The sequence below is a fragment of the Cervus elaphus genome, chromosome 4 (genome assembly GCF_910594005.1).
Source record: "Cervus elaphus chromosome 4, mCerEla1.1, whole genome shotgun sequence".
In the NCBI taxonomy this organism is placed as follows: Eukaryota; Metazoa; Chordata; class Mammalia; order Artiodactyla; family Cervidae; genus Cervus; species Cervus elaphus.
The window spans coordinates 30,687,282-30,714,023 of record NC_057818.1 but is presented as its reverse complement, the minus strand read 5'-3'; the positions used below and the strand labels follow the sequence as shown (position 1 = coordinate 30,714,023).

Genomic DNA, 26,742 nt, shown 5'->3' with positions numbered 1-26,742 from the left:
TTTAGTTTTTCAAATCCTGCAATAAACATTGGTGAAGCAAGCCCACGATAAATTTAGTGTGCATACACTTTTCTTTTTCTTTAGGATTGTATTCTTAGAATATTCCAGGATGAAGACAAGAAGTATTCATATAATACCCTACTTTACTTTTATTCTTCTCTTCTTTTTATAGACCGTCTGAGAAAAGAATAGCCTAAGGCAGTAGTTCTCAAACTTTAGCAAGTCACAGAATTCCCTGGGGTATTTGATAAAAGGCAGCTTGCTGAGCCCCACCCAGGTCCAGGGCAGGTATGTTTGCATTTCTAACAAGTGCCCTGAAGATGGAGAGGCAGCACCTCAGCCTGAGATCACAGTTTGAGAACCACTATAGATGCTCACATTTTCTTAACTTGAGCATCATCACATCTTTTCATGATTTTGGTTTCCTAGTTTAAACAAACCCTTAAACTTAAAAAAAAAAAAAAAGAAAAAGGAAACTTTTCTAATGTATTTAAACATTTGAATTTAAAACAGTTTTCCTAATCTTTCCATTCTTATGACGTAGGCTCAAATATTGGTAGTCAAACTAAAATTTCAAAAGAAAAATTATTTTTTTACCTAATGGCAGTTGCTATATCTTTTTATATTATATATATAAAATATGTTTCTCAGGAAAATACACTACTGAGAATAAAATATGCACCCTCTCCAAAAAAAAAAAAAGACACAGTCATCTTCAGATTTTTAATTGGAATTCCATAAGATGAAATGTGAGAAAAGTTCTCTGGATTCCTAGAAAAGATCACATACTAATTGGTGTAATTTTTTGCCTCCTTCATATTTCACATTCTTCAGCTTTTTATTTTAAACCTTATTTTGAAATACCCTTGGTAGGTATCACATTGTAAAATCCTTTCATTCATGGAATCCACACTCCTCAGCCTTACCTTTAAGAGGTATCCCATGAACGAATTACTTAGTTAATCTAAATGTAAAAGCAATCCAATAATCTGAAAGCTCTCAGTAATCATACCATGATAAACACATTTTTAAGTTAATTTTAGTTTTTTTTTTCCTTTATCATGTAGTGAAGAAGGAAAAGATGAAAAATTTGAATTTTATCTCCAACAGTAGTAGATATGTTCCATTCTGCCATTTCCTGCTCCAACTGTAGAGGCTGGAGTCTTCCTCTCTCTCCCTCCCACTTCCGGCAGGGGCCGAAGAAGCCATCAGATTCTTCCCCCCTCCAACTAATCAGTCCCTTGGTTAACTGTCATTTTTACTCAAAATTAGAAGAAAAGTCCCATTCCTCATGAAAAACAAAAGTGCCTTTTACTCGATGGAGTTACCCTCCATCTCATTCAACTGCAGAGACTCCTGTGCAGAACTGTCTGCCTGTCACTGAAACACAGGCTGGAGACATTCTGCCTCTTCCTACACTAGCATCAGTCAGCCAGGGTTATTCTGAATGCTGTCTTCCCTCTCCTATTCCCAGAACATCCACTGCTTCTCTGATTATACTGCTGCCCTATCAGATAACTCCCCACCCTTCCTCCTCCAAAATACTCCAGGACACATGCAGTTTTAGTGGCCATCCTACAAAGCCTGTGTTACAGTCCTCTTCCTGCTAGAAGGCTGTCACTCTGAAGAGGACGTTGAAAGAAAACTATCTTAAGGAGTTAGGTTCTCACCACTGTGACATTGCACCGCATCCTATTAAGAGGGGGTGGAATTGTTAAAGAGGCAAATGCCTTGTCTTTCAGCCTCCCTGATTATTTTAGAAATATCCTTATAGGGCTTTTTAACATTATCCTAATCCTCTTTCACACTGCTTAATCATCCCGGCCTCTCCTAAGAATCAAGAGAAAATTATAGGAAATTCCTACTGCAGTGCTTTGGGTAGAGATGAGCAATATATATATAGAGGGAGCTACCTTGAAATCTAGATGGCCAAAAGTCAGCTAGGACAGTGTATTTAACTGCTCTGAGAATAAACATGGATGATGTGAGTCAGAATAAACTCATTCTAACCCAAGGTAACTAAAGCCATTGGATTCTGACTTTCTTCACTTTGTCATTAAAATAGTTTTATTTTACCATTAAGAAGATGAGATTTGAGGATACTGTTTAGCTGTAACACGCTAGCTTGCTTTTGAGGTGACTTTGTTACTAGGAGCAATTCCCAGGCTTCAGTAACACATAACCTTTGCTTTAATTCTCATAGATGTAAGAAGGTACCCTAAGGAAAGGTTCAGAGCATTTGTTCAAAGTGAAAATGAATGTGAAAATTAAGCATCGTCCAAGATGTGATCTGTTTCTCTCTCCACTTGGGACTGTCCAGTCCAGCGGCAGTTATAATATGACTGAGGCATGACTACTGTTCCTTTTCCCAAGACAAAATTAGCCAATTTCTGAATACCCTGTAAACAGACAGAGTCTGAGACGAGATCAGTTACTTAGTGACTGTCTCGTGGGAAAATACCCCCTGCTTCTCTTCACTTCTCCCTGCTCTGAAATAATTCAGTTTCTTCCCTGTATCAGCTAGTATGTGAAACAGACACTAGACCTATAGTCAGCATTCTTTTCAACATCTCACAATGGGATGGTAGATGCAACAGACACAAAAGTGTCAAATTTGCATAAATATTATAAGCATATTGTGTCTATTTTCTCATTTTCCTCACTCTAATTAATTGAAGTCAGACAGTACAAGCTTTACGGACGGACCTCTTGTCTGGTTCTCCATACCCTTTCTTTCTTCTTCCGTTCCTGACTCTGTTCCGGGGTAGTAAAACCCTTCCTCAAAGTTCAGCTTTAGTGCACAGAGAATGGACTAAGTGTTCTGTAGAGGGGAGTTAAACAAAGGAATATGGATTAGCTCATAGTAATTTTCACAAATTTTATTAAAAATAGCTGCTTATTTCTACGTATTTGCCTCACTGATGAGAAGAAAAGAAATCTGGACCTCCTGATTCATGATTCCTTCTCTTGCATGGGCTCTCCTCCATGGTGGGCAATTCTCAACGTCTGAGTGGAGTCCATCAAAGGACTCGAAAGCGCATCTCGTGGCGGAAGCAAAGGAGCTAGAAGTCTGAGGCCCGAGAGATTTGCAGGCAAGGGCACATTGAGAAGACCTAGCAGTCTCTCCTTTTATTTCCCAAGCAAGTTCCGCTTTTTTCACACCTACTTACGCGCCCCTTGCGTCTGCCCGTCTGCGCTTCCTCATCCCATCTCCCTGAAGAAGTAAAAACCTGGGGATATGAGGAATGCGCACCACCCAGAGGACCGCGACACAGTGCCTCTAAACCACAGCGTCTGAGCAGCAGGCATTGGTCCCACCGACACCCCATTCGGTCTGCCTGAGGATCTTGGCTTAAAGAGCAGACACGCCGCCCACGCGCACCCCTTTGCCCTGTCGCGTCCTCTTCTTCCCAAGGAAAACAGCCGTGGTTCACTGGGACGCTTTTCAAGATCTCGCTAGCCCCAGAGCTCCGGGAAGACTCAGAGAGAAAGCTCGCGGGTACACTCGTCCGCATCCTTTTGTAGTCTGCCAGCCCTTTTCCCCTGGAGCCTGGCCCTCCGCGGGCCGCGCGCACCGCACGGAAGGGCGCATCTTCCCCGGGTGGCTCCGGAGGCGGAGACGCGCGGGGCGCGCTCGAGAGCGAGGAGCGAAAAGTTGTGCGCCCACTTGGTAGCGGGCGAGAACCGAGGAGCGAGCGCGCCAGAGCGCGGGTGGGGGGAGGAAGGGAGGGGGCGGGGAGGGGGCCCGCTTACACGAATTTCCAAGTGGTAGACCTGCCTCTGCGCTCTGCCCAATGAGATCCGTCAGGGGAGGCACCCGACTCACTTTTCCACATCACTTCACAGTTACATTTGGCAGGCAGGCGGGCTTGCACGCCGGAGCGCTCAGCCCAGAATTAGTGGATCTATTTGGAATCTCCCTGCTTCCCCGAAGCTCATCTGCTGTCGCCGGTTCGTGCACGGACGGTAGCGTCCACCCAGCGAAGCTGCACTTTGGGCTGCGGACACTCAGAGCCCGGCGCGCCCGCCCCGCGTCTCCGCACCAAGCCCCGCAGCTCCGAGAGGCATGAACGCCATCCGGAGGCGCCTGCCTAGCGCGCGGGGACCGCTCGCTGTTCACCGCCCTCGGGAGCCGACCTCGAACCCCTCCAGCCATTAGTGAACCAAGAGGCTTGAAATTCGCCCGCGCGGAGCCCCGCAAGAGTGAGTGATCCTCCACCCAAACCCCTCGTTTTAATCCATGCCCCGAGGACCCAGAAGGGACCTTTTTTTTTTTTTTTTTTTTTAAAGAATCCCCCTGCCCCTTCCGGCACCCTGCGCGCCTCCTTCCATTCGAATGGTGCATGTGGGTTCGCTGCCCCAGTGTGGGGCTAAGCTGTATCTTCTTTCCTGCTATGCGCAGCTGATGGGATCATCTCAGGGTTTTACCTGACCATTTTTGCAACCTGCTCTGACAGCAGATCCCGGGGAGAAGCAAGCAGGCTGTGCCCTTCCAGCTTTCCTGCCGGGCTCCCTTTCTTGCGGTCGCCTGGCGATCTCGCCGCCTCGCGACACAGGCAGGCGCCGCTGCAGCCGCGCGCCTTCACTGCGGGGTCCGTGCGCTGAATGGGAAGCACCCGCCGCCGGCTGAGAGGCAAGTGCCGGCCGGAGCAGAAAGGAGGCGAAGGGGAGCGGGCTGGTGGTGGTGAGGGTGCCCTCTGGCTGGCTTGCTGCACCGCCCCAATCCCGAGGACACGGGGGGCGACCCCCGCAGTGGGGCAGCGGGCCACGACTCAGCTGCGAGAGCCCCAGCTCACGGCTTTCCCACAAGTGGCTCCTCCAGCCCCGGGAAGCGCGGCGCCGGTTGCAAACTTGCCGGGCTCCCCAGCGGCCCCGCGGCTCTGTGGACGCCGAGATGCGGCCTCGCAGCCCAAGACCCCCAAGCAGTGTCCTCTCTGAGCCCGCCAGACTGTGCTCACAGAGGCCCCCTGAGCTGAGCCGGGGACTCCCTCGGACTCTCTCCAGCGCCGCCAGAGCCCGGAGCCGCGCTTTCTGACAGCTCACTCCTCCCCATCCGCGAACCCTTGGGGGTGGGGGGGCGGGGGGCGGGCTGCGCCCCTCGCGGGACCCGAGGAAAAGCGGATTCTTGTCTGGATTCTGGCAGCGCGTAACAGGTTCATATGGGACTTGATCCCCGTTCTCTCAGGCTCCAGCCAAGCCTGGGAGCCAGTGAAAAGCTGCCGCCGCCAACGAGGATGCCAACAGGTATCCACAGTTTACAGTGCTTTTCCCTCTCCGCAAGACCAGAGCCTTCCCCATCCAATCTGGCAGAAACCTCAAAGTTTCATGATCCCGAGACCCTTCCCCGCAGGCCCAGAGCCGGCGGCACGTCCGGGACGAGCCGTTCATCTCCCCGAGCCGAGATGGCAGCAGTTTGCTTGGGCTGCTACACGTAAGAAATCAAACAACATTAGTTGTTTATTGTTGCAAACGCACATTAGTCAGTGATGGAAAACCACCCTGGCAGCTGCCCACTTCAGCTCCAGTTAAAGGATAGAGCTGATAATCAGGCAAGGGAGAAGGGGTCCTTTCAACTTTACCACCCTTTCCTGAAGATTCCGCAGAGTTTCCTCTCTAAGAGGCAAGATCCGACCCTGCCCTTAGCGCGCCGGAGCTGCTCAGCCGATCAGCCGGCTGTTTTTTTTTTTTTTTTTTTTTTTTACTGGCTTCACAGTATCAGTGGGCCGAGAATGGGAACTGGGACTCAGGAGAAGGTGCTCTGGCCCTGCCCTCTCGAATGGGTACCACCGCGAAACCCAGCGGAGGCACGGGGTAGGGGGCGGGTGGGGCCCCCAGGAAGCACCGGCCCTGTTTACAGCACTCCTGACAGCCATCTCAGCGGTTAACAACCCTGCCTCGGTTGTCACCTCTGGCTTCATTATAGGAGCTTTTCAACTAGAAAACTATGTGCGGGAAGGAGATATTTATGTAAGATTCGAGAGTGGGATTTTCCATCCATTCAACCTGGTCGCTGTACCTCACTGCATGCAAAATGAGCCCTGTCGTTCATGGCAAACACAACTGAAATTTCTGCCTGGCTTTTGCTTTTCATCAGTCGTGTCTGGTTTTGCAGGGGTTTTATCGTGTGTGTGTGTGTGTGTGTGTGTGTGTGTGTGTGTGTGTGTGTGTGTGTGTGTGTGTGTGTGTGTGTGTGTGTGTGTGTGTGTGTGTGTGTGTGTGTGTGTGTGTGTGTGTGTGTGTGTGTGTGTGTGTGTGTGTGTGTGTGTGTGTGTGTGTGTGTGTGTGTAAGAGATTCTTTTAACCAAGAGGCCTTTAGAGGATGTTCTCTGAGGGTTCCTTTTTTTTAATCCCTCAAAGGGAGTTCTCCATAATCACCCTGTCCAGACATGTTTTTCCACTTCCCTGGGCTCTTTGGCTGAAAGAAATTCTAGGGCTCTCCCTCTTATTAAATAATAATACTACTAATAATATTCTGTAAATCTGCTTCAGGAGTTTGGAAGCCCCCCAATCGCATAGTCATTTCATGCTGGAGCAGTCGCAGGATTTTAAATCACCTTTGATATATATATATGTATGTGTGTGTGTGTGTGTATATATATATATATATTCCCCCCCCCCCCCCCCGGACTCTGAAGAGGGCTTGGAGTTGAGAAAATCTATTCTGAAAACAGAGAGGAGGCTCCGCAGCAGCCCTGGGGATTGTTCCATTCAGGGCTGCTCTGTGGCAGTCTGTGCTTTTCATTCTGTTCCCCACGGCATCCACACGGGCACCCAGATATCCCATAGCCATCACAGACAAGCCCGATATTTCAGAGACACTGAATAATGTTCTCTGAGATGTGTCCTGCAATGCTGTCATGCAAACTTTTTAACTGTTGCCCCCTTCAACCTGGATCTTCTGTTTTCCAATTACTATTTAAAAATCAGTTCTTCTGCCTTATAACCTATAGTCTCTTAAAACTCTCAAGACTCCAGATGAAGGAATCTCTCCACCCAAGACGCCTAACATATTTTGGCTGCGTTGTGGGTGTCCAAGATATATTTCTTGAGCTCCTGAAGGTGTTAAAAATTTAGCTGAAGAACAGTTTTATAGCAACCCTCGCTGGAGTAGCAGCTCCATTGGTACATGTATCAGCTGGATAAAGAAGGAAGTCTTAACCCTGAAAAAATAACTTTATGTGGGCATTATATGCTGCACTCTGGTCAAGACAATATTCATCTAAAGTTACCGCTTAATTTAGCACTGAACACAGTAGAAGTAGCCAATAGCAGTACGCTCAAAGTTAAAAAACAAACAAACAAACAAAAAACAGCAAAACAATCTGTGAAACATGCTCTGCAGGATGTAGGAGACCACTTGAGAAGGCATTTTGTAAAGGCTGTTATATAAACATAACTCATGATGCAACATTTCTTTGTAAACTGAACAGATTTAAGGTCTGATGCTTCTGGTTAGCGGGGAGCACCTGATTCTTGGAACAAAGCAAGAAAACTCCAAAGAATGAGGGTGTAATGATTCTATTCAGGAAACTGTACCTCAGGGCTTTCCTCTTGCAGATCCTTTCTGTTTATGGGTGAGGAAAAAGGATCAAGCACAGACAGAAAAGTTAGAATCCACACTTGATCAGCAACTGTTCAGAAGTAACTTTGTCATTAGAAGTAACTAGTTCTCTAAAGACAGAATTAACACTCTTCATTATTTTTCTATTAAGGTAGTATACCTTACAATTTTATCAACATTCCAATCTGAGCAAAGTTGACATGCACAAAAGAAAGCTTGTCATGGATAAAAGGACATTCAGCTTGTATTGCCAACCATTCTTTCCTACTCCATCAGCAAAGTTTTGTGTCTGACAAATCAAGGAAGAAGCAAAACAGGCTAGCCTTTAAATTATAGATGCAAACTAAGGTCCCAAGACTTTTTCAAAACTATTCTGCTCAATGGTGCTGTCCATACTAGTTCCCGTAATTCTGTATTTTTTACAACATTATTCAGAGAAGCAAGGTGTGGGGGAAATGCAGTTTTTCTGTTTTCAACACTGTTGGCATGCACAGGTGAAATGGACTAACTTTGCTTTTTAGTTTGGGAAAGGCTTCTGCCTTTGGTGTATTGTATACCTCCTACAGAGCATAGAATTAAACCAAGGCTGATCCCTTTGCTCTGTATTAGGTGTTACTTACACACACACACACACACACACACACACACACACAGAGCTTACTTACAGAAAACCTGAAAATGTCCCTAGATAACGAACTCATTTATTGGTTCAAATAGGAGATTCTTATCCTATTCCCTTTGCCCTTTCATCTGCTTTCAATGATTTGACTTGCCCCCTTAGCTTCTTGGATTCATATATTGACTAGTCTTTTAAAGCAAACACATCTGTCTGTGGTGTGGGAAGAATTTTTTTTTAACAGAATCTCATAAATGTATACTGTGGAACAGAATAACATTTTGATGGTCTGAGGCCATCCACTGATGTCGTGGGCTTAATTAACCAAAGAGCCATTAGTCTGCTCTGATCTGAATCCCATGCAAAGTTGCTGATGATGTGATGTGTACAATGTATCTCAACTGCCCTGTTGGTTCCTGCCTCTGGAACCTGCCTTCAGATGTAACCAGGAGAAGAAAATTAGTTGAACCTGGCAACTTCAAAAGGTCAGAAAAGAAATAAGTTCAATGGATGCCATTTAGCTGCTTCTCCCATACATTGCTGTGAACGAAATCTCCATCACCTCTTCATGGCAGAGCATTGGGGCCAAAGCTGCTTCCTTTTTCTCTCATGTCCCAAGCTTTTATTGCCTGAGTTTTAAATGTCATGTGCTATTCCCTATCACAAATATCATCCACCTTCTTGACTTTAGAAGTCTTGTTTTTTGTAAAGTTCTATTAGGAGGAGGAAATGCATAGAAGTGATTTTTCTGTATCTCTTTGGACACCATCATAAAAGAATAACACTTGTATTTGGAACCTTCAAACAGTTTCCTTCCCTACCCTGCTTGTCCAAGACAGCTACAAATGCTAGGATGATGGTTGGTTGAGGGTGCAGCATGGAATTAGTGCTCAGTCAACATTGATTTAATGCATTAACAATTAACAACACTGTGCCTTTTTTTTTCTTTTCTAGAATATTTTCAGTAAAGGGGAGGGAGGGATACAAGTATATCTAAAGTCCAATATTGTGACAATCTACCTCAGTTTTCTCTACAGAAATTTCATAAATTGTCCCAAGTTTTTTCTTAGACACAGCTTTTCCCTTTTTTAGGAAGTCATTTTTGTTCATGTTCCACAAAGCATTTATTCCTCCCTCAAAATCACTTTTTAAATGATATGGACTTATGAAAATTCAGAACACTTCTAAGGCTAGACTTGCATCAATAATGTTTTTAAACTCTGTGATGGGAAGTTATATTTTATTGAGAAAAATGCTCTAATTATGGAAGTCTTGCATGTGTAACTCGGTATCTGTACCTTTCCCTTGCAGAGAATTTATTAAAAAAAAAAAACAACAACGAGGAAACTACTTCTTCTTTCCTTCTTTTGCTCCCTCCCTCTCTTCTTTAATTCTTTATTATATATTATATTTGAACAGTTCGCCTCAACCTCATGTGAATTGCAATTCCCAGTCTGTTAGAAGACTCATCTATATTGATTTTAATCAGCAGGATACCTGGCCCTCACAAATACGCAGAGGAAAAAAAAGTTCCATCATAAAGTCCTCATGGATGTATTTACTGATATTTTAAGCAAATGGAATACATTTCAAAGAAATATTAAATGGAATCTTCTTAATTCTTCTATATCATTAAGTGAAAATGTTATTATACTATATTCATATTCTGTTAGCAGTAGGGACCATGTTTTCCATGCATTGTTTCTTTCTAAATGAATTCATGCATAAAATATGATTAGTTGATTCCTGATGTAACACAAAATAACATAAAATAAGTAGATGGGGAATAATATGAATATCATTAAGGAATGCTTTTCTTTCTTATCTATGGAGCCTTATCTCCAAAATATAATGTAAAAATTGCAAGAGCACATTTCTTTCTTTATTAGCCCATTGCTGTTTCAACTTGACAAATGGTATTTAACTTTTCTGTGTCCCAAGTATTGTCATCTTTAAAATGGGGATGCTCAGAAATATGAAAAAAAATAATTCAAATCTATTTTTATTGGAGAAGTGAAACAGGCTTGTCTTTGAATTTCACTAAAATATAGCAACTGAAGGAGGTACACTTATTTTAGAATCTGTATAAGCAATTTAATTTTCAGAGATTATACATTCAAAGTGATATCTAAATATTATTTTTGTCAAATGATTGCTTGCTATCTGTCTACCTACCCATCATCTATGTCCATGTGGACTTCATGGTAAGAGTGCTTGTGGGTGGTTTTTAAGCTTTAATGTCTTTGAAACATGAAAGAATGGAAGTCAGGTGCACTTGTGAGGCTGGTTACTACACAGTATAATCTAATTGGCAGAATCTTGACTTATTGGGCTGGGATACTTGGCTGCATTCCAGTTTCAGTATTATAGACTCTGTGACCCTGATTATGTGTTATATCTGATTCTAACCATTTCCACATTTCTTTTTTTTTTAATTTACTTTTCATTTGGAGGAAAATTGCTTTACAGTGTTGCATTGGTTTCTGTCATACAACAACGCTCTTCCCACATTCTTTAAGCCGGAAGGGAGAGCTTCTAAGTTTTAACCATTATCAGTAGTACTAAACTTTCTTGAAACACATCAAGAATTTGCTCAATATTTTTTGGAAGAAGACACTACCTTAATGCAACCTCTAGTTAGGATTATCTTTTCAACTCCTGTCTGAGAAGTGTTTAGATGTCACCATGTCTTCATCTTTGAATTAATAGGGACTTCCCACTTGAACCATTCTCATGAGAATATACTAGATGACTATGACATACAATGGGATTTTTCTTGTAGGAGAGAAGAGTTTTTCAGTGAGTAGTTACAATTTGAAAGTGAGTAGCTCTGATATGGATGTGTAATTGTACTTTGTCCTTTGCACTATAACCTTTGCCCTTTTAGGGTTAATGGTGATGGGCAATGCCATGTCTTCTTTGGAAAAGAGAGACATGGATGACCCCAGGGTGGGGGAAAGTTAAAAATACCACCCTTTAGTCCTACTATATAACACAGGAATATATACTCAATATCCTATGATAAGCCATAATGGAAAAGAATATGAAAAAGAATATATATGTATAACTGAATCACTTTACTGTACAGCAGAAATTAACACAATGTTATAAATCAACTGTACTTAAATAATTAAAAAAAATACCACCCTTTAGAGGCCTCATGAAACTATTTGAAGACATTAAATGTAAGTTAACTGTGGATAAGAAAAGCTATTTGTGAAATGCTGTTTTACTTATAGCCCACTTGGTTCATGCCATTAAAAAAAAAAAAAGCTGGAAAAAGTTATTTTATTAGCTGTTTACACAGAGCACCAGAATTTTCCCCACTGATGTATCTAGCAAGAAATTGACATCAAATAGTTTTTAAAAAATTAGTCAAGGTTCTTTGTGAAGCAGGTGAAACATTCAATAAATTGTAACTATCATTGTTACATTGACAAAGAGTTTTTACAAAGCTTATCTCATTTAATTTTTTTCACCATCCTTCAAGTCAGTTCCCTCATCTGCCACTATTGAGATAAATTTGCCCTGGTCACTTATCTTAGGAATGATAGGACTGATTCAAAGAACTTCTGACTCCAGAGTCAATGTTCTCAGCCTCTGTGCCCCTACAGTTCAGCTGTATTAACAAGATTGTTAAGGGTAAGATTGATTTCCTAGTGGTTACTCTGATTTAAAGCCATGTTGGTTTGCAACCTTGGAATTTGTGGAGGGGGTTGGGGGGTGAAATTCAAAGCCGACCCTTATACTTGGAACTCCAGGAGAGACAGAAGAAAAGAGGCAAGCCCCTCCAGATTGGTAGGTGGCAGTTTTAATAAACAAGGGAATGGACCTTACATATGAGGCTGGACTTGGGCAACCACAAGATCTCTGCATCTGCTTGCTGGAATCTTAAGGTTCATTTACATGGAGATGTTCGTGGGGTCCAGTCTCATGTACCATCCAGATGATCTCAATAACACATAACTCTCTCAAGGCTACATCTTTGAAGTGGCTGCTAGTGCAGACACAGTGGGGGGACATGCATTCCAAGGACAGGGAAGGGGAAGGAGCCTGTGATTGCTGGGGTCCAGCGCATGGATGAACCTGGGATCACAGCTCTTGCATGACCTCCCCCAGCGGAGGGCCAGCACAAATTGTTTTCCCTCATTAGGTCTTTGACTGTTTAACTTTGAGCAAGTGATTTAAAGACAGCAAAGGATGTGGCTTCTAAATGGAGAAGGAAGGATTTAGATTACACTAAAAAATGACTTCCTGGCATGACTGTTATAGGCAAGGAAAGTGCGGGGCTTAGATTCATCGTTCTGAGGTGGTTTCAAGACAGTTCTGCCTGAAGAAGATCTGACAGGGTAGATTCAGCTTCAGTATCTTAACTAACCTTATAATTCTAAGAAAGTTCATTAAATAAATTTCTGAGCCTGTAAACACTAGAAAAAGAAACTTGACCCTCCTGTCTTTGTTACCCCAGTACTGAGATGTCTATAGCCGGAAAGCTTCTGTGTGAAGGACAGAGTTCTGACTCCATCTTGGGAAAGGATGAGGAGGTATCTGTCTTTGCCATGGTAACCAGTAATTATCAAACTTAAAGAAAACTAAAGCTTCCCGTAGAAAAAAACAATAGTGTGTCAATAATAGCAAAAAGTAGAGCAGATTTGACAGCTATTATTCTGGGTGGAAAACAAGCAAATAATGTGCTTTTGGATAAAGAGACAGTTGGATAAATGTATGATTTGATGCCAAAGAAAGATGTTCAGAAGTGTTGTGGTTGAACGGAGAGATAATCCTCTGTGTGTGTGTGTGTGTAAATGAAAAAAAAAAATTAAATTCTGTTCTGCAGAGGGAATTTGGTCAGGGCATTCTGAAGGCTTTAGGAAAGGTGATTCTCCTGCATTATTTATATTTGGACACACATAAGTATTGTTTGTCTCTAGTTCTCCAGGGCCTGGCATGAATTGCACTGGGCCACAGGCTGAATCGCGTACCCTGTGTTGCTGAAATATCACTTTGAATTCAATGTGCATTTACCTGTTTTGAAGCAGCCTGCTAATGTCTCTAAATTCAAGGTCAGAAACATTTTTAATAGAAACTCTCTGGTCTTGTGTGTCATTTTTGCTTCCATGAAATATTGTGGCCACTAAGCCCAGTGGATAATAAAAGCATAATTTCCTGTCAACCACAATAATCTGCAGAATTGAATTCTGAAGTGTCGGTAAAAGCCCGTTTTTATTTTAGGCTTCAGAGTGTGGCCCGTCGTTGGGATCTGCAATCTATGTTGTTTACCAAGTCAATGGTGCAATAATATTTTTGCATAATGACTTATCTGAAAGATTTTTTTTAACCTAAAAAAAAAAAAAAAAAGTTCAAGTCAGTGGGGTCAGACTAGGCTGTAATTAAAGCTATCTCCAAAATGTGAGTGTGAATGAAAAGCAGGATTGTAAGTATCTTACCTAAGACAAAACATCTTCTTATGGGGGACTTCTAGAGTTACTTCTTTGTAAGAATTCCTGAGGGACTGTAAAAATCTCTTCATCTCACTCTTGGGGTGTAAATCAATGCAGCAGCATTATAATAAAGTGAATTGCTTGGCCAGACATACATACTGTGGTTAGAAAATCTAAAAATACATTGATTTTTTTTTAACCCAAGCTTTACAACCTCACTCAATTTCTTCTTCCTTGCGTAGAGTTAAGCAGTTTGTGTATGCAGCTACTATTACAATGTTTATTAATTCTGATAACAGTGACATGACATTTGATTGCATCTCGAGAATTCCTATAAAACTGTTCTCTGATCATCTAAGAGGACAACATTAGCTCTGCCTGTGGCAGAGCCCCGCATATGAATAGTACAGTTCTGATTATCACAGGAGAATCCTATTTCTCTCCTAGTAATAGACTTCGCTGAAATGAAGGTCAAGTCTCAACACCCCCTGATAGCATGCATGGAAACACACTGCTTATTGGAGCAGTTCTTCCAGTGTCCCATATGGAGTGGTTAAGTATAAAAGTTATGACATCATACAAAATCTCATTTATTCATACATTCCATTGCTGGTTTTCCCAAAGTCTGATATATGTCTATTCCCAGGTAGTAAGTAGTTTATGGGCATGCCATTTAATGACAATGAGGAGGAAGTAACTTTCTTACCACACCATTGAATCTTTCAAGTCTTCATAAGAAGGAGGTCTGAGTTAGGTGGTTTTATTCCTGTGAACTCTAGGCTTCTCCAGCTTCAGCATCTGCTTCACGGGAGAGGTTATTACAAATGCAGAGTTGCAAGCCCCACTCTAGACTTACTGGATCAGAATCTGCATTTTAGAAAGATTTCCAGGATTTGTATGCATATTAAAGTTTGAGAAGCATCACCTAAGGGTATGCTGGAGGAAGCTCTTACTTGGCTAAACCAGAACTGTTTCTGGTTTAGAAACTTTCACCAATTGCCAAACCTGCTTAGTGATCACATTGAAAACTTGAAATTGATCACAATGGAAGTATTAATATTATAGAAATAAAAAAATCAAGGATTTTTTTTTTCTTTCAGATAGCCACTTGCTGAATATTAACTACACATCTTTGCCTCTAACTGTTGCTTATCTTCCTTTTCAACAAAGAGGGACACAACCTCAGGCTTTGACAGTATTTAGTTAAATGAAAATGAAACATTATTTAAAATACTAATCTCACTGTGCTTCCAGTTGCTGTCTCCCATACTCTCACCAGGTGGCTCAGTGGTAAAGAACCTGCCTGCCAGTGCAAGACACTCAGGAGATGCAGGTTCGATCCCTGGGTTGGGACGATTCCTTGGAGGAGGAAATGACAACCCACTCCAGTATTCTCCCCTGGAAAATCCTATGGACAGAGGAGGCCAGTGGGCTACAGTCCATAAGGTCACAAGAGCTGGACATGACTGAGCATACCATCATCGTGGAATGGCACTTATTTTTATGCCTTAGAGCTTTCAAAATTGCACATGCTCTTCTCTTCACAATTTGGCAGAGAAGAGGATGTCAATTTGACATGTAGTCTAGAGACCATAATTAAAATGACTTGGTGGGTAGCAAGAAGATACTATGGCCATGGATTAGATAATACGACAACAAATGATTTGAAAACTACCCTAGGTACTAATTCATTCACAAATCCTCTATTAGTGAATGGTTTTGTTCTTGTTCATTGATTGACTTAAATGACCCTTTATACTTACCGTCCCCTCTTTGGATTATTCCTTTTCGATGTTTAGATGATGCTTCCTCCAGGAAGCCGCCTTTAAGGCAGTGAAGATGAGTGGCATACCCATCACTCTGTACTACCCTAAACTTTCTCAGACTTAATAGGATATTCTAAGTATTCATTTCTTAGTCTTTACCTTGGCTCTTGGCTTCCTGTAGATAAGAACTCTGATATGTTTGCTTCCCTTGCCTTCATGCCTGACCCACAGTATAAGCTCATCAAATATTTAGATAACAAGAGAAGGGATGTGGTAAGAAAGAATCCTAATGTTAGAGTACCTAGGTTTAAGCAGCTGTTTTCTCTTTACTGGAGGTGTTCTTTGGGCAAGACATATCATTACTCTGCACCTCAGTTTTGAATAAAACTTACTGTGGCTTGTAAGTACTGTGCCTTATAACAAAATTTACAAGGCACAGCAAGTTTTCTCTATAAGATCTTGTGTTAACAGATACTATTTGGGGCTATGCATGTGTTCTTTATTGATTAATCCCTTTATTCTAACTAGTGAAGCTCTGCCATTATATAAAACAGTTTCAGGGCCTGTTATTACTTTTTACCTGATTCTGATGAGTTCAGGGAGGGCAGCACTTGTGTCCCATCCCATCCCAAGTGACTTGGGGCAATCCATCTGCTTGGTGGCTTCCATCAAGGAAGTGTCTATTAGGACTTTAAATTGGGATTACACTGCTTTAATCCCAGAATCATTAACAACAGAGCAGATGCCAGAGAATACCTGCAGAGTATTTGGCACAATTTAAAAATAACTCTGCATTCTTAATCACTTTACCAAAATTACCGCTTTGAATCCTCAAAATAAACCAGCGAGGTAGACTAGCATTCTAGTTTTTTAATGTTTTTATTTTTAATTGATTCCCCAGTTATGCAACTGGTAAAGGTGACTCTCTGGCTGGAATTCAAACCCCAGGCTGGCTGGAGCTAGAGGAAACTCAGAACCATCTCATGGTTCTGCCTCTATAGCGCTCAGGCCATCAGAGGATGGTCTACATGGCTCTTGAGCATTCAGGTATCGCTCAGTGTGAAGCAGGGTATGTTTGGAGAGAAGAAGTCTTTCTGCCCCTGAGAAGTGTTTAGGCTGAGCCTCCATGAGTAAAATGAGTGTTCCCTTCCATCCAATATGGCCCAGCTCTTCTCTCGGCAGCATCACCCTCATCCACCCACATCTCACCTTAGGGAGGGTTCTTGACTGCCTTTGTAACTCTCATACCTTTACCTTTCCTGCAGAGGTCACACAGTTTATTAACTCTGTGCACCTTTGACTTTTTTTTTTAACGGAAGCTCTTCAAGGGCAGGGATGGTGTCGGGACCACCTCCGCAGTCTGGCTCAGGAGAACAAGCCTCGCAGTTCAGTGAGTGCTTCCTAGGTTCTGGGTGCTTCATATGGCTCTTGTTTCTGAATCACCCTACTGCCTGAAAAGTAGGAATTCTTCTTACTGCTATTTTGCAGAAGAGAGAACAGAAGCTGAGAGACCTTAAGTAGTTCTTCCCATTATTACAGAGACAGCAAGTTGGGTGAGCTGGGATTCAAGCCCAGGATTTTCTACCTGTAAAACAGACATTCTGGCAAGTAACACACTAATCTTGCATCCCTGTTCCTGCCCCGTGTTTAGGAGATTGCATGGCACGCGATGGGTGTGCTGTACATGCTAAGTATTGTAAGTTTAAACGCTATTTAAGTGGATTGACCGTTCAGAAAACTGTTGATATTGAAGGGATTTTTTTTTTTATCAAGATCTTTCAACTTGTGTTTTAAATTTGAAGCCTGCAAAGGTCTGTTTGCATTCTCAGATGGGATGAGAGAAGGTCTTCATGAAAATCTGCTAGACAGGAAGGCGGATCTCCCTGCTGGTGCTGCAGTTTTAGGGAAAGTTGGGGGCCTTGTTCTGGACTCTCTTTGCTCTGAGTTGATTTCCTGTTGAAAGCTTTTCTTTCTTTCAGTTTCCATTGCAACTGCAGTTTGCAGGGATTCTCCTGTGCCCTTATCAGGGTGGAGCCTCTTTTGAGGTACAAAGAGAGTCCTAGTGATGGAGCTGAGCCCAGGCGAAAAGTGACAAGCTGGGAGATTCTATTCACCATCTTGTTAGACAGGATCCTGCCTGTCTTTTCAGCAGGACCTGCATCTGCCCCTTATATCTGGCTTTGCTAAGACCACTCACTAGCTAAGCCAATGTTAAGGACCTTCTTGCTTTCCCATTCTGAGCCAGAATGGAACCAGGGACACACAGGGGAAAGTTTCCCTTCCCCATTATGAATTCCCTGAGCCAAACTATTCCCCATGGTGTTCTGAGGAATTATTTTCCCATTTAATCTAATTCAACTAGACTTCTCTCTGGAATGTGTGGGGAACATTATTTCTTTAAAAATAATTTTTTTGAGAGGGAAGAAACACGTTTTGCCACACCGAAGGTAAGCAAAAAAATGTATTTGACACCTCGGGTAATGGGGATTTTTTTTGCGCATCCCTTTCTGAAATCGCCTCAATTGAAAATTGTATTTTTACCATATTTCATTCCCAAAGGAGCTTTTCATAATTTAAATCTCCTGTTCAACTGTACATTTGGAATGGGAGCCTTGACACTGTCCTGATTATAACATACATGCTGGACGTTACAGAATTTCTCTCTGGGAGCATTCTAATTTTATTCACTCATTATTAGCATCCTGGCAGAGAATTGTATTCTGCAGCCTGAGCTGGACAATCCCTTCTGATGGGCTGTGGCAGCTAAGACGGTAACATTTGGGGCTATTTCCCTTCCTGTTCTCAATTGTAGCTTTTTTTTTTTTTTTTAATTAACCACTGAAGCTAGTTTCTTCACATAGTGCAGCCCAAAGGGAACTAGAACTTCTCTTTAAACTGGAGGGTGGGGAAGGAGACAGAGAAGAGAAGGAAGAAAAAGAGGAAGAAATGAAGGAAGGAAGAAAGACTTGCAATCTCTGAAGAAGGCAGGAGGGCTACATTGGCAACACCCACACTTGCGTTATAACCAAAGACTGTGAGAAAAGAGTGAAAGTGATGGAGAGAGAAAAGGGAGGGAGGCATGAAAGAAAAAGGGAGGGAGAAAGTAGTAAGAAAAACAAGGAGGGAGAAGCAAATTTCAGGGACTTGAAGCAGTTTTTGACACACAGCAGATAGCAGAGATTAAGTTGTGTTGTTGTGCTCAGTTGCTAAGGCCTGTCCATCACAGGCTTACACGCATGTGTGGTCAGTTGTGTCTTTGCTACCCCATGGACTGTAGCTGCCAGGCTCCTCTGTGCATGGTATTTACCAGGTAAGGATACTGGAGTGGGTGGCCATTTCCTCCCCCCAAGGGGTTTCCCAGCCACCGTCCCCCACACCCCGCCAGAGATCTCACCCATGTCTCTTGTGTCTCCTGCATTGGCACGTAGATTCTTCACCACTGTACCACCTGGGAAGCCAGCAAGAATTAATACGAATATCTGAAAGCTTACAGTATAAAAAGACCTGTGAGCCTACTTATTCTCAATCTATTTGGATCCACTTTCTTAATTCAAGGCTGTGGGAAATGTTCATTCACGTGCTTTTGAAAAGCAGTGATTTTGTTTTAAAACCTGTTGGCGGTGGATCACTATTTTTCTCCCTCCTTGTTTTTGCAGGAAATTTCAATGAGGACAGCCCATGGATCGTGGTCTTAGAAAAACTGCGTAGATGATGTCTGTTTCCTGTGCTGTAAACAGGTGGCAGGGATGTAAGTAAATGCTCGGCACCACATGATGAATTGGATGGCTGCAGACCGGAGGCAAAAAAAGTAATTGTCTCATTTTCGTGGTGATTTGCTTAACTGGTGGGACCATGCCAGAACGGCTAGCGGAAATGCTCTTGGATCTCTGGACTCCATTAATAATATTATGGATTACTCTTCCCCCTTGTATTTACTCGGCTCCGATGAATCAGTCTCCGGTTCTAATGAGTGGATCCCCATTGGAACTACACAGGCTGAGTGAAGAACAGCGGATTTTGAATCGTTCCAAGAGAGGCTGGGTTTGGAATCAAATGTTTGTCTTGGAAGAGTTTTCTGGACCTGAACCGATCCTTGTTGGCCGGGTAAGCTTCGTTTTTAAGATCCCAGTTTTGGGGTCCGTTACTGGTCTCTAGATCTTTAACATTAGGCTTGTCACAGTTGTTGCCGCACTTAGCTGTAAGTACTTTTGGCCAGATGGTTAGTTCATTTACCTCTTGGTTTCTTTAGGAATATGAATAATCCCGCAGTAACAGATTTAAATGCAGACAAACTGCTTTTCTCCAGAAAGCTCATCCTCCCCACCTCTCCCACCCTCCCCATCTATTATATCATAGCTATAATAACACTTGTGTAATGCATACACAAATAAGCATTCTCATCCTCACTTCACATAAAAAGTCTGTATGCCAAACCTCTTCTGTAGCTTACAGGACTTGGAAGATGTATGCATTTTTGCTCAGTTTGAATTGCTACCACCTGGATTCCTAAGATGTTATTTTGTCCCATTTTATTCTGAGGCCATGTATCTCCAATTGCAGGTAGATTTTTCTCCTTTTTTTGTTGTTATTCATTTGTTGTTTCAGTTATTAACCTAGGATGGAGAAAGGTAGATTCTTGGAGTGGGTGCTTAGCCATGCCTTGCACTTAGGGTCATTCAGTGGCTTTGCAATAGGATACTGATTTATTCATTGTCAGGTGGAATCAAATGGATAGAATCAAAGTTTTGGTTGGTGATGTGTGTGTGTTTGTGCATGTGTATGTGCACGTATGTGTTAGACTGGGTTTACATTTGTTTTGCTGTTGGCAAGTTAGACAGGTGTTCCTTGTTCTGATGATAGGCACTCCCTGATTTGCACAGTCTCACTGTGGGTTGTTGAAGACTATACATGTTTTTTCCTCAGAATTATTCATAAACTTCTGTTAATTTGGGCACATACCATCATCGTAAGTAGAATTCCAATTATGAGCCTGCCAAGTACCTATTTTCCTGATAAGTCAGATTCAGAAGTGAATCATGCCAATACTATGTGTTTCCCAAATGCAGTGATTTAAAAAAAAAATTAAATATTGAGCTTCAAGACTTGGCGTCTCACTGGAAACTTCTGACCCCACTTGTGCTTCCACCTCATTGTCTTGCAAAGCAGACTGAGCCTCCCCAAGGAGTATGCTTTTTCATTTCACGTAGTTTCACTTGGGCAAGGGAAATCTGGAGGAGGTGGTGTCAGGAATCATTTGGAGAACATGTAATATTGAGTCAAACACATTTTTAGGTGTATAGGGGCCTGTTGATGAACAAACCAATGACTCCTGCCTTCAAGGAATTCGCATTCTGGTCAATATTGTTTTGTATTGAGCGCTATTATAAAAGCACTGGGTGGGCACAGTCCCGATTGATTCTAACAGTAGCTCCCTCCCCACCATGTATACATATAGGTGTTTGTGTGTGCATATATACACATATACAAACAATATATGGATAAAACACATCTCCGCTCCTTTCTTTGTCAAAATACAAAAACGATTTTTTTGTATGCCTGCTGCACACTCAGGTGGCAGAACCGACTGGAGGCTATTTATAGTCGTAATGCATCCCATTACTGTGACTTCATATATTTCCCTGAAGAAATGTTAATGTGTTTGATTAGAGGCTGCTGCCCCAGACTCTGCGGAAGGTTTTACTTATTATACAGTTTATCTACCTTAAAACGTTTCTAAATGTGAAAAGTTCTCATTTGCAAAACATCTGGCCCAGTGGGTTTTGCACAGGGGCTTCTTGACCACATTATCTCTCTCTCTCGTTTTTTTTTTTGGTGAGTGCAGAAATTGAGACTTGGATTAATAAAGCAAACCAAGATCGTAGCACTAGTAAATGATCTGAATCTGAGTCAAGTTGGGGATTCCCAAGGCCGTAACTTTATCCACTGCATCCGATTACATTTTAGTGACTAGTTACCATGTATTTAAACCATAATTTGCACTTAAGAATTATTGAGTATAGAATGCAGAGTTCTTAAATTCTTACTTTCTGGGTATTCAGACTTCTTATCCAGCCCTCTGACAAGGCATTTTCATGCCGTAGGAAATTCTGGATATACAATACATGCACACATACATAATTGATGGATATTTTCTGCCTGTTTTCTGTTAGTTAACTCTATGGAGATCTATCACACTGTTGATGTCTTGTGTAATATAAACAAACTTGCTATCCCCAGAAGAACTTTACATTTTTACCTGAATATAAAAAGTAATTAAATTGGGATTTGTTTTGGAGTCAGGATCTAATGACTAATTTTACCTCCCTTGTTTAAATGTAGCAATAGAGAGAAAGGCAAACAATGCACTGTTTACTATCCTTTTGTGACATAATAGTACATGAGAGGAGAAGGAAATGGCAACCCACTCCAGTGTTCTTGCCTGGAGAATCCCGTGGACAGAGGAACCTGGTGGGCTGCTGATCATAGGGTCGCACAGAGTCGGACACGACTGAGATGACTTAGCATGTATGCATGCATTGGAGAAGGAAATGGCAACCACTCCAGTGTTCTTGCCTGGAGAATCCCAGGGACAGAGGAGCCTGGTGGGCTGACGTCTATGGGGTCTCACAGAGCTGGACACAACTGAAGCGACTTAGCAGAAGCAGCAGCAGCAGTACTTGAGAAATTCATGCTTCTTTCAAGGACAGAAATGTTGCTAGTAAACCGTAGGTTTTTTTTTTTTTTTTTTTTTGGCGGTGTTGCACAGCATGTGGGATCTTAGTTCCCTGACCAGGGATCAAACCTGCACCCTCTGCATCGGAGGCACAAAATCTTAGCCATTGGACTGCCAGGGAAGTCCTGAACCCTGGGATTTTGAAATGGCCAAGATGATTCTGATCCTTGATGAACTCCTCTTGCTCTAGTCCTGGACATGGCCAGTTCCTAAATGACTGAGTTAATCCTCTTTTCTGAAGAACTTTTCCTGCAAACATTTCCAGTCATGTATATTTCCCCTTAAAAAAAATTGCTCCTGAGTTATTATGGCTTAGCCTTTGAGGGACTTAGGTTGTAGCAGAGCCTAAAAATGCATTTCAGGTGACTGCTGCAGGTGATGAGGCAGGCTGAGTGTGGGGATGATCCATATCGGGGTGCCCACCGGTGCTTTATACCGTTTTATCTCTGTGAACGCTCTTCCACGTCTGACTCTGAACCGCTTCATCGCTGAGCTTCTCCCCAGGAACTGGCTGAGAAACAGTAGTTACTCAGGAGCATACCTGCTCTTTAAAAGGCCCTCCTGCAAGTCACCAAAGTGGGAGCCTCGGGCTCGGCAGACTGAGTTCAAGCTCAAGGGCAGAGTCAGTTTTGGAGTGATTGGCTCTTCAGAGTTTCACATACACCCTCGCATCCTTCATTTCTGTTTTCACTCTATTGGTAGGCAGCTGGATGCAGAGAAAAAACTAAGTCTTAGAGCTGGACTCTGCGGAGGCTTGAGTATTGGCTTTGCCACTTTCTGGATATTTACCCTAGGAAAGTAACCAAGCTCCTCAAGGGTTAGCCAGATAAGGTAAACACAAGTAGATAAGAACGACTAAAATAAGGCATGCATAGTGCCTGCACATATTGTAGTCATGATTGTATTCTTAAGTGTGTTTGCGTGTGTGTGGGTACTTGGAGTGATGGACAAAGAAAGCACAACTACATCACTAGGTGAGCTAGGACTCTGGGAGCCTAATGACGGGCCCTTTCAATGAGCCCAGGTTGCTTAGGATGAAGGTGATGGTTGCTATTTCCATGTGTCTTGAAGGGTAACTGTCTTTTAGCTTAGTGGTGTGGGCTGGAGTAGCAAGTTAGCAGCCTCTGCCGGGTGGAAAGATTTATGCAACGTCATGGGAATAGGGTGGGATAACTGAGGGTCCCCTCAATCAGAAGCAGCCTAAGCCTATATATGTCCCATTGAATTAAAAAGAAATTGAATTTTGTATTCTTACAGAGCCTTCTCTGCCCCATTCTGTCTAAAATAAAACTGTCCCATTTCTGATATTTCAAACCCTTTGATATGCTTTATTTTTATTCCTTCCTGAAGACCACTATCTCACGTCTCCAAACCTTATCTTGTTTCTGATATGTCACCCACTAGAATGTAAGTTCTACAAAGAAAAGGATTTTGTCTTCTTTGTTCTTTACTGAATATCCCCAGAACCTGGAACTCTGTCTGTGTATGGGGGATAGCTCGTAAATATTTTGCATGAATAAGTGAATGAATAATTCATCTAAAAATGGAGGAATTTATAAAATAAGATAAATCAGCTTTAATATCAATAGTATTTTTCTTTCATGTTCTCCACTTTTGTTGGGATTTTAGGGACTTGCTAGGTAATTTAAACATTGTTTCTAGGCATTGATTTTAAAAGTCTTTCTCTGAAATAGCAATAGTAATAAGAATCTCTGGTGGCATCGTGGTAAAGAATTCACCTGTGTTGCAGGAGACATGAGTTTGATCCCTGGGTGGAGAAGATCCCCTGGAGTAGGAAATGGCAGCCCGCTCCAGTATTCTTGCCTGGAATATCCCATGGACATAGGAGCCTGGCAGGCTGCCCTCCAGTGGTGTTGCAAAGGGTTGGAAATAATTTAGCAACTAAGTAACAACAACAAATTTGTTAAAACAAGTCATTTCATAAAGACTGCAGACTCTTCTCTCTGGAGGTTGTCCCCTGTAGCATGAAGCAGTGCAGCCTGGAAATTCCATTATCTTCCAATTCATCTAGAAACTTATGTAACAAACTAGACCAAAAATCTTTCTGACTATCTGAAAAAACAAATAACAGCCAAACAGACTCCACTCCTGCCTCCAGCTCTCTGTGGAGTAAGGTAGTTCAGAGCCTGGTGGTATACACATAAATACTTTGATTTCTATACTGCCCAGAACCTCCTGTGTTGATTTTCTCTGCCAGTTCTGGAAGAGAATAATGTGGTACACCCTTCACCCTATATTCTCATTTTTTCTGGTCTTAGAAAAGAAAGATGGAAAACCCATGGTGGTTTTTCATGTCTTATAGCTGAGATAAAAATATCGTCCTTGGGATGAAATGTGCATGGATTCTTTAAGCTGGGCTGCTTGATGTCATCCTGAAAGCTCTTGCCTGAGAGTCAGGAGGGTGATTGATCAGATCATTCCGCAAATATTTATTGAGCAGCTACTATCTCCTAAGTGTTCTTATCTATGGATTCTTAGCTCTGAGCAAACATAGATCCATGCCCTCTATCAGAATGGGCTACTAGGGGGAGACAGATGTTAAGAAAACAATCACAAAAACATATGTCAGGTTAAAACTGAGGTCAGTACTCTGGTGTGGAAGCCCATACAGAGGAAGCTATTTTGTTTGGTGGGATGATGGAAGCTTCCCTAAAGGTTGCCATAACCAGGGGAACCAGGGTGCAGAGCTGAAAAAGACAACATTGACTCAGAAGACATAGTATATGCACAAGGCCATTTAAGGAGCTGAGACTGGGTCTGGGTAACTGGGAGACAGAGAGCTTGTGTTGAAATCTTTGGAATTAGGTAGAAAGATGAGCAAGAATCTCTTGGAGATCTGGCTTCTGTCTTTTTCCCCATCTGCTCTAAAGGAGCTGGTAGAGAAAGCCATGCAACACTTCTCAGGTTCAATTTCCTCACTTGTAATTTGTATAGTGGATTATGGAATTATATTTAAGTTACAAATCCCCATGGAACAGGAAAAGAAAACAATATAAAAAATGTGTGCAACATCTATCGATTTTTGGCCCAAGTTCCTTGAGCTCTTGTTCTGTGGTTCTGTGATCCACTGTTCCTCAGACTGCTTTTATTTTGGGGGAAAAAATTATGGTTTGCTTTCCAGGTGGTCAGAGATCTCTCCTAAATCCTCTTTCTTACATAAACTCCTCAGCTCTCTTTCCTCCCTTTTCCCCTCCTACCTGGATTTCTGAGCAACTCCTTATTTGGATATAACTCTCATTGGTGATGCCACGTCTATTTATAATTCTCTCCCTCCAAGGCACTGACTCATTTTCTCTCTTTAAAATTGACCTTCTAACCTTCCCTCTTCGCCGTAACTTGGAAATCGTTTGGGTGGTGTTTAGTATGAAGGACACGGGATGCTAAATAATTACACTGTATTACAGTTTACGGTGTCAGCGGCTGGTGAGAAAATTGCACTTGACATGCCATTATTTTTGCTGGCCGTTTGCATGTTAAGAGCATGGGCTGCGCAGCCGCAGCCAAATTGTATCTTCGGCCTTGCGAGAACAATTCACTGTCAGTTTTGTGAAGCTCCCGCCTACTCACATAGAGCCTTGTGCACCAGTAATTTGGCAGGAATGCAAGTCAGCATTGCACGTCTCAATCTGGCCAAACAACAAGGGTTGTCTGCCTTTTGCCCAATGTCCCGACTTAAAAATAACAGGCATCCCAGGGCTGTTGGAAATCTTTTGGTGCTGATATAAAAAAAACTGGAGTAGTAGTAGTATTAGTCATGTGTGTTAGCAGAAACCCTCAACACACAAACATGCACACACATATGCATGCACACATGTGCACACCGTCTATTAGCTGACTTTCTCCATGAGTAAAATCCCAAGTCATCTCCTAATTCTTTCTCTTGGTAGCCCCCAGACTTTCATTCTCTTTTCTTTTCTTTTTTTCCCACTTCTGCTACAAAAGTAGCTGGAGGGAAAAGTCACACAGCCTCTCTTGGGGACAGCAAATTGTATCTTTGTTCCTTACCAAGGGGCCAGGTAAGAGTGTGTGCAATCTGCTCGTCTCTGTAGATGTCTTGAAAAATAAATTCATGCAGACTTCTTACAAGAAGAGTCTTCTACATTTTATTGGTCTTCTTTAAGAGTCTTCTCATGGAGACACATACTTTTCCCACTTGAAGCAAAATACTAGTAAGTCTATGTTTATGGCTGAAAAAGCCAGATTAAGTAACCCTATTTTATGAATAAATGGCATTGAGGTAGTCAATGTGGAAAAAAAAAAAAAAGAAAGCAAACAGAATTGATACCTACTACTAATGTAAGGCCAAAGCTCAGAAGAATTGGGCAGACATAGAGGCTGCACAATTGAGAAGGTTTTCCTTTTGTGTTTACACAGCAGAGTAGTATGAATTATCCCAAAATGGTTAAAATGTAGAACATGGGAACATGATTGCAACTGAGTAAATATCAGAAGCAAGATGTAAAATGTGTAGAGAATATAATTCAAAATATATGTGATATGAATAGAGTACCTGTATCTAATAGATTATCTATTATGATATGTATGGGTACATAATATAATCAAACATTAACAAAAAAGTCAATTTCTGTGTACCTATCAGTCTG

General features: G+C 42.2%; 1 protein-coding gene across 1 annotated transcript in view; it reads left to right on the top strand.

The window, feature by feature from the left end:
* The first annotated feature begins 3,447 nt into the window (after nt 1-3,447).
* CDH8 (cadherin 8) overlaps nt 3,448-26,742 on the top strand; it is a 390,981-nt gene continuing 367,686 nt past the window's right edge. The window contains exons 1-2 of the mRNA XM_043898638.1: nt 3,448-4,203; nt 19,041-19,488. Coding sequence (XP_043754573.1) covers nt 19,237-19,488 — 252 coding nt within the window. The 5' untranslated portion in view covers nt 3,448-4,203; nt 19,041-19,236. The remainder of the gene's footprint in view (nt 4,204-19,040; nt 19,489-26,742) is intronic.